At 35.7% G+C, this 15,327-nt stretch overlaps 2 protein-coding genes across 3 annotated transcripts; one reads left to right on the forward strand and one right to left on the reverse strand.

The window, feature by feature from the left end:
- The first annotated feature begins 4,621 nt into the window (after nucleotides 1-4,621).
- LOC120071018 (protein EMSY-LIKE 3) lies at nucleotides 4,622-9,729 on the forward strand. 2 transcript variants are annotated; one of them, XM_039023001.1, is made up of 10 exons: nucleotides 4,622-5,142; nucleotides 6,249-6,454; nucleotides 6,592-6,701; nucleotides 6,822-7,053; nucleotides 7,171-7,356; nucleotides 7,433-7,501; nucleotides 8,315-8,560; nucleotides 8,705-8,773; nucleotides 8,852-8,915; nucleotides 9,384-9,729. In XM_039023001.1, exons 1-10 carry the CDS (start codon nucleotides 5,115-5,117, stop codon nucleotides 9,431-9,433), a joined length of 1,260 nt encoding a protein of 419 aa, XP_038878929.1. In that variant the 5' UTR covers nucleotides 4,622-5,114; the 3' UTR covers nucleotides 9,434-9,729. The 2 variants fall into 2 exon arrangements, with proteins under 2 accessions (XP_038878929.1, XP_038878931.1); XM_039023003.1 differs by having other exon boundaries at nucleotides 9,387-9,729.
- Nucleotides 9,730-9,833: 104 nt separating this feature from the next.
- On the reverse strand, nucleotides 9,834-12,005 carry LOC120071019. Its single transcript, XM_039023004.1, has 2 exons — nucleotides 11,345-12,005; nucleotides 9,834-10,254 (listed from the first exon to the last, which is right to left on the reverse strand). Exons 1-2 carry the CDS (start codon nucleotides 11,691-11,693, stop codon nucleotides 9,932-9,934), a joined length of 672 nt encoding a protein of 223 aa, XP_038878932.1. The 5' UTR covers nucleotides 11,694-12,005; the 3' UTR covers nucleotides 9,834-9,931.
- Nucleotides 12,006-15,327: the final 3,322 nt, after the last annotated feature.

Genomic DNA, 15,327 nt, shown 5'->3' on the forward strand with positions numbered 1-15,327 from the left:
GGTACATACTCATTTTGAATGTCATTTACTTTGGATCTCCACCACAGCTTCGCATCATCAGAAAAATGCATAGAAGCCAATGTAACGTTAGTCTCTTTAGCAATAGTTCCACTTGCTTTAAAGTACTGTTTCATACCGAAGATGAAATTCACAAGTCTTTAGCATCACGGTTCCCATTGAAAGCTTTGGGTTCTGGGATCTTGAACTTGTTAGGCATGATGCATGTATGGTTCAGGGTCTGGTTCCCCACCAAACGCATCATTAAATTCATTAGCGTTTTCATCTTAGACATCTCAACCTTGATGGCATATATGGTTGCTCTAAAGTCATCAATCAAGTCATTGAACAACTTTAGCATGGTCTTTTACAAACTATCTAGCTCTTCGACACGCTCGACCATGTGTGCGACAAGGCTCGTAGAGCTATCCTCACGTTCAAAATTACCGAGCCGTGTGGTCTTGTGTTCTAGCCAATCAACCCTCGGTGTCAATTCCTGTATCGATAGCCCATCTATTTGGGCATTTAGTGCCTCAATTCCTTCGGCCTTTTCATCCAACCCATCAAGGCGAGTCTGAATGTATCTCACTTCGTTGGGCATATCCCAAGTACCCTTTTCAAACATACTAACCATATCCCGGGTATAATTTTAGTTTCCATCACAATATAACATGTAATATCACGGTAATCACAACAGAAATCATGCATCCCTACTCATGCACATTTGACATTACCCTCTACGTACAAGGCTCATATATACATATACATACATAAATCAAAACAACACATAGTAACCACTCACCGTCAGCAAATCCTCCTAATGCAATTTACTTGTAAATATCTTCCCTACTCAAACAAAACATGAATTTGTGCAGCACCTCCTTCGAATTCCTTGTCTCCACTACCAACGACAACTTCCCCACTAAATGCTCACTCTCTACTTAGGATTTTTACTACTGAAATTGTTTGGAATGAGTTTAACCTTCATGCCGAGGGCTTCTATTTATAGTCGTTCCCAGCCTCTTTCCTCACAACAACTCAACATACAAATGGTTCTTCCTTAGGCTGCCCACGTTAACTCTGGCTAGCCGAGCTTTGAGTTGTCTAATTCTGGGTTTGCCATCCCAAAATTATCTAATTTGCATGTAATCTTAATCGTACACCTCCTACTTAAGTTAATAAAAAGTCTTTTGCATGAAATCTCCCTTTGCCACTTCATCTGCTTAATTTCTGATTTATTTATCCAAACTACTAATGAACGCATCCAATTCTCCTCAAATGCGTCCATCTGTCCCAATCTCGGTGGTTTTGCTTTCGTGGCTCTCGCTCTCTCCAACTTTCTCACTGGTTTTGCTCTCGTGGCTCTCGCTCTTTCCCACTTTCTCGCTCAAACTCTTGCTCCCTCCATTCTCGCTCTCTCCCATTCTCTCGCTCCCTCCACTCTCGCTCTCTCGCTCTCTCCATTCTCTCTCTCTCCCACTTTCTCGCTCTTTCCATTCTCGCTCTCTCCCATTTTCTTACTCTCTCCAATCTCGTTGATTCTGCTCTCAATGCTCTCGTTGATTTCGCTCTTAGATACCCTCACGTCTATATGCCCCTTTGCACCCACCAACATATAGATAACACTTGAATCATTTTTATCTAAATTTTCTTGAATTTTATTTGTTCTATCCTATTTCCTTATTTAACCTCATTCCCTTCAGATTATGAGTTAGGGTATTACAATTATAACATTTTTTTTTTTTTTTGCAACTATAACTATTTGTTTAATGAAAGTTATAATTGTTAGTTTTAGCAAGCTAGCAGCGGAAGAAAATATAATCATTAAGCACTCTAATTCATCAATTTTAACTTCAAATCAAGCATGCTCTTCAAAAGAAAAGAGGGTTTCAACAATACCTTTAAAGACCTTCTTCAAACTTCAAAATCAACTGTAATCTTCTCCTCTTCTAGTCGTGAACCACCACTAGGACTTCCCAACTATCCTCTAGGAACCTTAGATTGAGTTGTGAGACTCAAAACGATATGAATTTGGGAAAAAATTTAAAGGAGAAACAGGTTATTTTAGCATAAACTTAAAGAACCCTTCTTCAATATCTTTCTTCAGCAAAATCTCACTTGCATGTTCATCCTAGCTCAATTTTCTGTGTGTTTTAAGTAGGAGGAAGTCCATGCAATTAGATTGCATAATCACAAAACACCTCCTACTTCAGAAATTTGAATGGATTGAGAGTGGAATAGTGAGTAAGGTGGTTGAAAGTGGAAAAATCCCACTTTAGTGGGTTTTTCCAATTTTAATTTTAAATTCTACTTTTTAATCAAATTAAAAATGAATTTATAATCAATTCTTATTCTTAAAATTGATAAATCAATTAATTGAATTTTCTTTTAAATCAAATTTAATTTAATTTTTCAAAAATTAAATTAAACAAAATGATTTACTAAATTTGAAGTTTCACAAAATTCAAATTTTCAATTTTAAATTTAATTGATTTAATTAATTAAAAATTTTAATTAATTCTATTAATTTAATATCAAATATTAAATTAATTAAACACCAACTTCACTACTATGAATCCCTATTCATGTAATTTGATATTTAAATCAAATTTCAATATCGATTTATTCTCCAATTTCATTTAATTCAATAATTAAATGAGTAACTATATCGCATATAATTACTAATTCCTTTAATTCAAATTTGAACGTTTCAAATTAGTTTATCACGCTATTCTAAGGTTTATTCAGTTTGTAAGCTAGGAAGGAAACCTGATGGACCTACAGTTCATGAGCTCCAACGACCAGAGATTAATTGACTAAACTCCTTAAACTGAATTAATCCTCATTCGTTAACCACTGGGTCACTCCACTAAAGCCCAGTAGTTGCACTTCCCTCACTATAGATATATTGTGTCCACTCAATATAACCATTATTAGTAAGGTAATCCTTCACAGATTGTTCGTAATAACGGTTGGGTCAATAGTTGTTTTATCCCTAAGATTACCTCTTGTTCCTTAAGTCCCACTGATCCTCTAATGAACAATTGGTTTGAGATCCAATCATCAAACCGAGTCCCTCTCAGGCCAATGAGAGGGTGGGGCCCCTTGTTCAAGACCTAGAATCAGAACGACCTCTCTACTAACCCTAAAAGCAAATATGAGTGAATTCCATCTTGCACCCTATGTCTCCAACTATCTACCCGGTCTTACTCCTGAAATGGGAGGCTTATTGAGCCGACGCTATTGAGTCAATCCTCACTCATGCATATCTAAGGATAATCCCGAATAAAGAGAAGTTCATAGTTAGCTTAAGATTAAGGTTAAGTTACCTAGGTCATTGCTTTGAAATAGTCAATTTTAAACAGTAAACAATGTTATAGAGTAAGAGTAACTTATTTCTTGGTCCGATCTTATGCAAACTCATTGCACAGGATGTCCCCACTCCTCATGTCACTACATGAACGAATCATGATCACTTTGTTTTTAGCACTTTACAACAAATTATAACAACTATAGAGTGGGCTGCATCCGATAGTGTTACCAGAATAAGACACCAAACCTTTCAAGTTCGAAAACTCGTGAAACTAGTTTGTCCTTTGGTGTATTGTCCATTAAAATAGCAAATTATCAGAAATAAAACTTTCAAGTTTTCACTTTTCATAACTAGTACATCTTTTGAAAACTCGTTAAACTAGGTTTTCTTGGTCCATCTTGGACGAGATCGACTACTGAGATTTGGTTTTAAAAAATTAACTTATTCTAACTTGTCAATTGTTTTGGGCATTTTCGGTACATCTCGAACATATGACACATCAATATTCTCCTAATTTATCCAAATATTATATAATCTTCCCAAATCTTATACCAAATCTTATATATTTTCAAATTTTCTCCTAGTTAAGTTATCATTACCAAATATCATATCAAATACTTACCTAATTTTTCAAATCTTTATCTAAATTTTAATTTCTACAATTATATGAATTTCCAAACTTCCAAATAAATTTACCAATTATCCAAACGGAACTCAAAATGATTGCATTTTAATTTTTAAATTTTGGGAAAGATTAAATTTTATAAAAAAAGGTAAAATATGAAAAATATATAAACATCTCGATATTAATCTCGGACAGATTAACATCGACATTCTATATAGTTGGACTTTTTCGATGAATTTTCAAATAGATTAACACCGAGATTCTATATATTTCTCATATCTTACTTATTAAAGTCAATCACGTTAAAACTATTTGGTAATGTGAAAATTCATGTAATGGAAGAAACATAAATTGGGCTAAAGATTTGAAAAGTTACGTAAATATTTGATAAAGATAACTGGATTTGTTGAAAATTTGAAAATATATAAGATTTGGGAAAATTATATAATATTTTAAAAAATAAATAGGTATATAATCTGATAAAAAAAAATAGTTTAATGAATTTATAAATTGTGTGTTAGTTTTAAAAAGTGAAAACTTGAGAGTGTTATCAGAGAGTTTCCTATTATGTAAAAAAAATGTGGATAAATATCTTATGGTAACATGGAGAACCAAAAAAAGAAATTTTATTTTGTTACCAACAAAACAATTTTGTGCTTAAAGGCCAAATTGTATGAAAGCCATGCGGAATTGAAAGAAATTATTGAGGGGAAAACAAAATGGACAGATGGAGAAATTAATCGATTTCAAGTCCGCCTTCCCTCCCAACCCAGAACGGCTTCTCTTTTCTCGTTCATCTTTCACACCTTCAATCCCTCTCACGACGAAAAACCCTTAATTCCCAATCTCAGATTCGTCATATTCATGTGTTTTTTTCCTCTAAAATTCTTCCAATTACTGTCCACTGAACTTTTCAGAGCGGATCGAGTCTTGATTCTCACTCGATCCGCGTTTTCTTTGCAAAATTAGCTTCTTGGACTTCCATGGGTGACGCTTAAGCTTGGAGTTTGGGCCGTATTCTGCAAATTTTCTTGTTGGGTTTGTTTGTTTTGTTGTCGGCTTTGTTCCCGTTGATTCCTGAGGAATCTTACCGCGTTTCAAGAGTTGGGTTTATCGTGAAGTTGCTTTCCTTTCGTGGGTTCAAGTGGGTTAGCGTTGATTTGGGTGAGAGGCACTTCCATGGAGTATGAACCGTCGGATAGCAGTGGTGAGTAAATTGAAAAGATTGGTTTTGAACTTTTGAAGGGTTTTCTAGGGTTCAATAGCAAATAGCTTGCCTTATAATTTATGCTTTAATATTGATAATGGCTAGGGTTTTTTCGTTGTTTTAAGTAATTCATCCACTTCCTGTACTTCTAACTGATAAGTTCATTTAGAAACGAATTTCATAATGGAAGTGAGTACCCTTGTGTTGATTTTTTTTTTCTTATGCATTTTTGTTGCTTGCTTTACCTCCGTTAGCTGTTCCTTGACACGAAGGATAATCATTTGGTTTTTGAGAATTAAACTTACAAATATTACTTTTGCTTATGAGTTTCTCTATTTTCTTAACCTACTAATATTTTAAAAATTCAAGTGAAGTTTAAAAAACTTATAAAAGTACCTTTATCAAAACTTGTTTTTTTTTTTTAAATTTGGTTTAGAGTCTAGATTTTCTTTAAGATAGGGGAGAATCAGAGTAAACAAATTAGGAAGAAGAAGTACAATTTTCAATAACTGAAAACTAGAAACGAAGTTGTTATCAAATTGAGCCTCAGTAATCGTGGGTTCAGTTAAGTTATTCTCTCTGTCCATTAGACCCCTTTGGTGACATCCGATAAAATTGGGACGATACAAAGAAGATTAGTATGGCCCTGTCCAAGGATTAGTTTTTAGCAATCCGGTAGACTGGATATTGCCTCCTTGCCATGCTATGTTGGAGTGAGAAAAACATTACTAACAGAGTCTTGTGCCATTTAAAAAGAAATGAAAGAAATCTTTTTTGTTATCCATTCTGTTGTATCAATATAATATTTCCCTTTGGCTATATGAACTTTCTCCTTTATGTCTTTTAATTTAGCGAATTTCTTCTAGTTATGTCTTCTGTATTCACTAGCAAGGAGCTATTGTAGTGTTATAATGGGAATGAGTTGATGTTCATATTCATTTTAAATTCAGTTGCTTTGTGCTTTATAAAGCAACTACCTGTAAGACGGTATGGAAGATGTCTCATGAACTTGCTTGGACGATTTTGTTTTTTAAATAAGAATGGCAGCTTTCATCAGAAGATTTCTTCTTCTAGTTTTAAAACTTTATGATGGAAAACAACTGCAGGAACAGATGATGACCTTCCTCCTCCTCATCAAAGTAGATTTCAAAGAGGTGGGCTTCCTGCTGGGAATGGAAGATCTGCACCGGTAAATTCTTCTACGTTACCTAGGATGCTCGGTGATATGGAAATGCAGATCCACCACATTGAGCAGGAAGCATATAGTTCAGTCCTGCGCGCTTTTAAAGCTCAATCTGATGCAATTACATGGGTATCTTTTTCTCTAATTGTTTGTTCTTTGAATTCATTAAAATATATATATACATATATTCATATATATATGTGTGTGTGTATATATATATATATATGCCCAGCTTTCTGGTTCCTTACAATCTTAACTTTCATCAGGAGAAGGAAAGTTTAATAACAGAATTAAGAAAGGAGTTGAGAGTATCAGATGAAGAACACAGAAAACTTTTATCTAGGGTAAATGCGGATGATGTCATCAAAAGGATAAGGTTTGATCATTCAGTGATCTTTTATTTTGGATATGGTATAGCTTGTCTTGTACTGGTACTTACCAGAGTTGGTATGGATCATGCTATTTTGTTATTCATTGTTATGATTAATGCTCTTAGGGAATGGAGAACAGCAAATGGGCAACAACCTGGAAAGCTCAATTCTGATCAACCCATGGCCGATCCCGTACCCAGCCCCACTGCCTCAGCATCACGGAAGAAACAGAAAACTTCCCAGGCCTCCTTGTCCCAAGGTGCACCTACTCCTGCAGCACCCCCTGGTACGCAACCATCTTCGTCAGCCTTAAGACGTGGTCCGCCCCCTGGAGCTAGGACTACAAAGACAAAATCAGTAAGTTCTATAAATTGTACCTATTGAAGAATTTAGAGTAATTTTTCTCTGTTTAATATTTGTTATCCTCTGTTATCTAGTCAATGCATTGCATTAATTGCAGCACTTGTTGTGAAGTCCATGCATACAGGTCCTACCGGAAGTGGCCAAGTGAACAATCGAGGTTCTTTAGGGGCCTTTGCTTCAAATGAAAATGTTGAAGGAGTCAACCACGAACCGTTAATTGGACGGAAAGTTTGGACTAGGTGGCCTGAAGATAACAGCTTCTATGAGGCTGTTATAACTGATTTTAACCATGCTGAGGTTTGTTCTATCACTGATTTGATTTTTACTCCAAACGTTTGTTCTCCTTGATCTCATAGATCTTTATTTGGGACAGGGTCGTCATGCTTTGGTCTATGATATCAATACAGCACATGAGACATGGGAATGGGTCAACCTTAAAGAGGTACTACTCCCACCCTCAAAATGAATTAATAAATAAGGGGCTTGCTAGATTTTCCTCTTGTTCATTCTCAAGAATGTTACTTCTATTAAAAGGATTGCTCTTCGCATATTCATTCTGACAAATGAGAAGTATTCTGGATTTTGTTTAGTTTATTTTTAAGATCAGCTATATATTTCATCAACTTGGACCTAGGTTAGACTTAAACGAAATAGGTGGCATGATCAATATGATATTTCTAATCATATTGGGATATTCTACGTGCTAGATCAAAGCCAAGCACATACTTCAATAGTTCCATTATAGAATGGGATCTGTTTGGTTTGTTCTTGTAACAATTGTTCACTGCTGAAGGTGAAGTAATAGCTATATTATACATGCTTGTAATGTATGGTGGTGCTTAATTTTAAGCTTTTTGGTCAAACTTGCAACTGGATGATGATTGAAGCAGCGGCAATTATAGATTGTCACGTCTCTGTAGAACTCATGATTTAGAGTGGAATACCATTTAACTGTCTTCCAACCTTCTAATAGTATAATTGCTGGTATACTGCTCATGATCTTTATAGCTGTTCAAGAATTTGTACACTTATGCTCAAATCGAACCCCTAACAGTCATTGCTATTGATTGTAAACCAGATGACCTGTAGCGTAGTGTTTCTGAAAATTTTGCTTCATTTTTCACCTAGAGATCAGGACTATTAATTGGATGAGGAAATGACCGGCTGTAAACCCAGTGGTCATATTTCTATTTGAAATCCTGATCTGAAGTGGAATATTGTCACTTATGAATTATTTATACATTTTTCCTGTTAGATATCTCCTGAAGATATTAGGTGGGAACGAGAGGGTTCTGTAGTATCACGCAGTGGTGCTCGCCCTGGGCACGGGAGGGGAAATAAGAAGTCCATGACAAGAGGCGGTGCAGTTGCTGCTGGTGGAAGGGGTAGAGGAACCACGAAGGGTCAATCAAGGAGAGACTTACCTGTATCCCAAAATGGATCTCGGAAGCAGGCTACGGGTGATATTGAAATACTTCATACAGATACGCTGATTAAGGAGGTGTGCAGGATCAAAAATGATTTCATACCATCAATGAAATTCTTTGTTATTCCAACTATATAAAAAAATCTTCTCATCATTCATTTTCTGCTAGTTTTTTTGGTTAATTCAATTGGTGACGTTGTTTCCTTGGAGTTCAAACAGGTGGAAAAAGTATTTGGTGCTAATCATCCGGATCCCATGGAGATTGAAAAGGCCAAGAAAGTACTGAAAGTATGAGTTTGTTTGATCTCGACTTCTAACATTGCTGTGTTTATTCATGCAACTTAATCTGAATTTATACAAATGCAGGATCACGAGCAATCCCTTGTTGATGCAATTGCAAGGCTCGAAGATGCATCTGATGGTGAAAGTGGTAATAACTAATTAAACATGCTTACTGGTGTACAGTACATAATTTATATGATATTGCATCGGTTCTGTATATGTACATTGTGTCTGAAAACCACCTTTTTTTTCCTTTATTATGCTTTCCTTTTATCAATGTCATTGGTCTCCCAATTTTGTAAAAATCGTTCTCTTCAATCATTTGACTTATATTCGGAGTACTGATAAATGGATCCAAAAGTTTCTGGTATTTATCATCAATGTATTTGTGATAGCTTTTTGTGCTTAAACATTAGCCAGGTGAACGAATGAAAAATAAAAACTCATCTGATTATTGAACTTGCATCTTGGCACCATTTCATTACCCCAATCTCAATACATTATGTTCTTTTTATAACTTAAAATAACAAAAAAGGTTAAATTGGGTTAATTGGTTGTGACTTGTGAGAAGACCATGTTTCTTCCTCGTTTTATCATTTCTTTTTTGGGATTCAAGCAGATGGGAGAGAACCATATTCTCAAGGACAATCGATGGTTCGTGTATGATGTATAGAGTGGCCGAAACTTGAAAATGCTTATACCCGCAGGCTTGCCAATAATCAATGGCAATGGTGATGAATCCATTTTGTTGAATGGGACACACAGCAGCACGCCGCTCCATAATGGTGTTTTCAAATTTTTATGACCAACTGTGCAGTTACTGGTGCCTTGCCATGGCTTTTGTTTATTGATTGTTAAGAGTTCTTGTTTTATTTTAATCTCTAGCCTTTAACTTCAGTAGAAATGTTCTTTTCTTGTAAAACCTTATTCTATAGTCAATAGAATCTCATGTAGATTAGTCACTCAGCTGCCACTCATATATGCTGTGTTAATACATATCCAGCCCTATGGCAGATGCTTGGTTTTGCTTTTCACTAATACAAAATATGTTGCCAAAACCTTTAAATTTCCTACACAACACGCAAGAAGTTAATATTGCAAAACCTAATGCACAATGATAATAAGGGCTGTTTTCACACAAATATTCTAAGCAAAGTTGATATCCTACAAAGAAGAAATAAAATGAAAGATAAGATTCACCATTTGAGCATCATATGCAGGGCCTTCCATTTCAAAGTGACTCACACCTTCTATTAGATGTGTTTCAATACGTCCTGCTGCAGATTTTAACTTGTTCTGCAGTTGTTTCACACTCGTGAACCCATCCCGTGTGCCCATCACAAAAAGTTTTGGTTTTGGAGACTGTAAAATGGCTTTGTGGTGTCTTCCAAAAAGAATTGAGGCAGTTAGGCCAAAAGGATAGCCAAGGCTAACATAGCCTACCACTTGTTCTATCAAATCCACAGATGAGCCTGCAATGGGAGCGCCTGAAAAGGACACAATTACATGTGATACATGTGATTCAGAATGCTTTCACCTGCTCTTTTTGTCCCCACAAATTAATAGAAAATAATGTTCTGGTCTAAATTTTACTAAATGCATCATCAATGTGATACCACCCCCTCAATCCCACCATCAATTTTGCTTCAACACTATTTCTTCCAATTGTCTGTGATGTGTCTATGTGGTAAGATAGTAGTAAGTCTAGCAATTTAAAATGAGAAAGCAAAAGGGTGTGCCATTTTTTTAAAATCTCAAAACAGTTTCGTCCGGAACAATCTAGACAGTTCTAGACACAGGATTATAAAAAAGTTGTAAACAATCATGTACAACTGAAGATTGCCATTGAATAATTTATAGGATGCAATTCAACCAGAATTGTAGGAGGAAATAAAACCATACAGATGACAACTGAAGCAACATTGCCATTGAATTGTAGGATGCAATTCAACCAGAACCTAGTTTTGGTGAGTTCCAAGACTACTAGCAAGCCCTATGATCATGTCTTATTCAAAGGAAAGCTTCTGTTTGATCAATTCTTTGGATCTCAGAGAATTATACCTTTATATACCTTAAAATTTGTATTTTTGAAGCCTTATTCCATTTAATCACCATTTTCTCAGAGAATTCTCTTTTACATCTTCGACGTCCAAAATCTTAAATACCATTCTCATGCCAATCTCTTACGAATTCCATGGGCAGCTAGACAAGATTATTGGTCTATAAACAAAAACAGAAACACTCAGCCCTTTCAGGCACCTACTTTTCTTTATTTTTTTGTGGAAATGGAGAATCGAACATTTGATAGGTAGAGAGAAAGATCATGAACAAAATTCTTCTTTTCCTGGATAGCTATCATACAAAATCCAACCAGAGAGTTTTATTATAAATAAGAATCCAAATGTGACAAACAACAGTCTAGGGCATGATGTTGAAAAGAATTACAATCAATATGCAAGAATGATCATATCTAAAAGCAATCACCAAGGCAGACAACCAATCTCAACAACATTTTACCAAAATCAAGTCATATCCCTCACAAAATCCCACAGCAGAAACTAAAAAAAAACACCATACCTGCAGATGAACCCACCAACAAAATTCGACGAACAGACAACTTCTCACAAACCCATTTGCAAACAGCAATCACATCTTTAATTTCAGCGAATCCAGTCAAAGAAGCCCTTCCAGAAGATTTCCCAGCGCCTCTCATATCAAAAGTCACAGCTCTATAACCCCTTTCCGCTAACCCAGCGGCTATTCCTCTCAAAAGCCCTTGACAACCACCCAAAATGGAATAAGGATGGACCAAAACAACCGCTAGATTTTCCCTTGCTTCCTCATCTTTTGGCTTGAAAACCCTCGTGTGAAGCTTTACCCCATCACTGGTTTCGACTTTACAAGACTCAACGGTAAAGTTCGACATCGCCGGCAGTTCAAAAAACAGACGACGATGAAGAGGAAGTGAAGGGTTAAGGAGTGGATCGAAGGCTGCAAACTGGGATTTATGGGTTGTAGAGAAGAGGATTTTTTCAATGATTTTGGTTGGGGAGTAGATTGATACAACAAATTGATGGCGACTGGTAGGGATTGAGAAGAAGAAGGTTAAAGGAGACGATTAATTTGATGGGGGAATTTGGTATTCAAAAGCGGAAATGACAGATTTGAGAGCAAATTGAGAATTGAAAGAATTTGTGGAGAACAAAATGATAAAAAGTTGGGAAATTTCTTCTTTTTCAAATTGGTTTTCGGGTTATATTTTAGTTAGTTTATTGGGGGGGTTTTAGAATTAAAAAAAAAATGATTTTAGGTACGTATTAATTTTTTATTTATTTATTTATTTTTGGGTACTATAGAGGTCTTCGATATTATCGATCTTTTTAGTACAATAACTATTGAATGAGAAGTAAACCTCTTATTTCTTCGAATGAAGACTATGCCTCGTTGAACTAAACTTAATTTTGATTTAATAGGATAAAAAGTTAGAATTTTAAAATCAAAATGAATTCTTTAAACCGACAATATAATTCAATGGTAATTATCAAGTATATTAAAATGTCTTGAATCTATTATTTGATGTTCCAAATGATTAAGTACAGGATCTCACCACCCGACCAATAAACGAGGGTTTAGGAGTAATGTGTTGACATCTCTGGAATCTGTATTATCTAATATTTCTTAATAAAATTGTTCCCTCACTCTGCTCGTAGATTTAGTTAATACAATATTAGTATACTACGTAAAATTTTGTGTCGATCTTTACTATTTAAATTTTTCACTTCTATGTTTGTCGATTTCATAACAACGTACAATTTTCATTAACATCAAAAGTTCAAATGTTCCACCCTCAAATAAAAAGAAATTGATTCTTTGGCAAACTACAAAGCATAATATGAACTTTTTCACTTTAATTTATTATATTAAATTATTGAACTTTTGAATATTATATTTATTTGGTTTTTAAACTTTAGAATGAAACTGTGGATCATACTTCAATTTAATTCCTATGGTCGATACAATTAATTGAATATTAATATTGTAAGTTTCTAGTTAAATGGAGAAATTTGTATGGATGACCCAAAAATTGGACCCAAAATGTCAAATGACCATTTTTTAAAAAAATAATGTCAATTGACCCTCTACTGACATCATTGTCATACCAAATTACTTAATTTGCCCTTACACCGGCCTCACAAGGTAAATCTCGCTATTGTCTGATTACACACTCTTGTTCTCGCTTGAAATTCCCTTGTTGATGTGATTGCTCGTCAGTGTACTGTTGATTTGACAAAATGTCACGATGGAAGCCTCAAATCAAATCAATAATACCTAAACACAATACAATGATGATTTCTTTAAACTCTAAACTCCATTTCAAAGGTGATTACTTCTCTGGTTTTCGACGAAGATTTTTCGAACGGGGATTTCCAAGACGAGACATTCTCAGAAAGGAACATAACAGCTTTTTCAGAAAGGTGAAACATTATTTTGAGTCTATCTAATTATTTTTGAAGTGTTATTTCTGGAAGGGTAGCATTACGAAATTTTGTATTGGGAGAGAGTAAGAAAGAGGAAGAGTAAGAGAGAGAGCGAGATTTTGAAAGAGCGAGATCTTAAGAGCAAGAGCGAGATTTTGAGAGCGAGAGCGAGATTTTGAGTGAGAGCGAGATTGAGAGAGCAAGATTTTGAGAGAGAGCGAGAGTACACTTCAATTGCTTGTATAACTTAATGACAAATGTTCTCTTGCTTTGTAGGATGATAGGAAAGTGTCTATTTATTCGATTTGGAGGTACTTGAGATGAGAATGAACGTTCTTATATTGGGGGACAGTTGAAAGAAATCGTTGTGCCCCCTACATTGAATTATGAAGAACTTAAATCTCGCATTTACAGGGCTACAAAAATCAATTCTTTAGAGTTTGATCTTATCCTGAAAGTTAAATATAATCTTGAATTTGAATCCCCTCCACAATGCATAACGGATGATGATGATCTTCACTTCTTTCTTTTGCGAGAAGAGGTTAGCAGACTTCAGATAGTTGTAACGTTGAAGTCTAAACAGGACGAAAATGTTCGAATGCGGTTTGGAGATGTGAGTCATGATGATACAGCTGTGGACAGACAATACGAGGAATCATATCAGTTCCGTCGGGAAGAGGATGATATTCCATTGTCTACCAACACTGTACCATCAACATTCGATTATATGGATTGTGGTCCTTCAGTGGACGTGGATGGGAATGAGCAACCAGTAGGATTGAATGAAATGGATCGCGATCATGAAGATGTGCGTCATTTTACAGCAGCTTTAGTGGTTCTACCATCTGTGTCTTCAAGTCATAGGACAGAGTTGATTATGCCTACCACCTCTTCATCTAGAACAAAGGACGTTGAAGTTGGTCAACTATTTTTGAACAAAAAGGACATGAAAATGAGATTGTCTATTCTGTCCATCAACAGAAATTTTGAATTTAAGGTCAAGAAATCAACCAATTCTCTGTTCACTGTCAAATGCATTGGGGAGACATGTAAGTGGAGCCTTCGTGCTGTCAAAATGGAAGGGTCTGATATATTCAAGATCACAAAGTACTGCAGTTCGCACACATGTTCCATAGGAATTTTGAATCACGACCATAGACAAGCAACTGCTACAGTTGTTGGTCAACTCATCAAAAATAAGTTCACGGGCATAGGACGTGTTTATAAACCTTGTCATATCGTTGAAGATATGAGGAGAGATTATGGTGTGAACATAAGTTATGATAAAGTGTGGCGTGCAAGGGAAGCCGCATATGATCTCACTAGAGGTACTCCAAAATACTCATACTCCATACTACCTGCCTATGGAGAAGCGCTAAAAATAGAGAATCCAGGTACAGTCTTTGAGATCGAACTCGAAGATGAGGTGCATTTCAAGTATATGTTTATGGCATTAGGGCCTTGTATTAGAGGTTTTGCAAGCTATCGGCCTTGTATTATTGTTGATGGGTCGCACTTGAAAGGAAAATACAAAGGCACCATGTTGATTGCGGTTTCTATAGACGGGAACAATCAATTATACCCACTAGCATATGAAATGGTGGACAATGAAATCGATCGATCATGGAAATGGTTTATGTCAAACTTGAAATGTAGTATCGAAGAGCCCGATAATCTGGTGTTTGTGTCTAATCCGATGGTATCTATCGACAATGCTATTCGTGCATTTTTTTCCACAGCATTTCATGGATTGTGCACATGGCATATAGAACAGAACCTGGTTATAAACTTTAAGGATAGCATGGTTGTTGGGATATTTAGAGATGCAACAAGGGCATTTTGCATGACAGAGTTCCAGACAAAATGGGACGAACTCCGCAGTTTTAGAGACGGTGTTGTCACGAAATATTTAGAAGACATCGATCTTCAAAGGTGGGCACGAGCTTACCAAATAGAACGAAGATATGATAACATGACATCCAACAGTGCAGAGTGTTTCAATTCCTTAACTAAAGAGTATCAACTGATGCCCATAGTATGCTTGATTGAATATGTTAGAGGAATGCTCCAATCGTGGTTCTA

This window comes from Benincasa hispida, chromosome 2 (genome assembly GCF_009727055.1).
Source record: "Benincasa hispida cultivar B227 chromosome 2, ASM972705v1, whole genome shotgun sequence".
Lineage (NCBI taxonomy): Eukaryota > Viridiplantae > Streptophyta > Magnoliopsida > Cucurbitales > Cucurbitaceae > Benincasa > Benincasa hispida.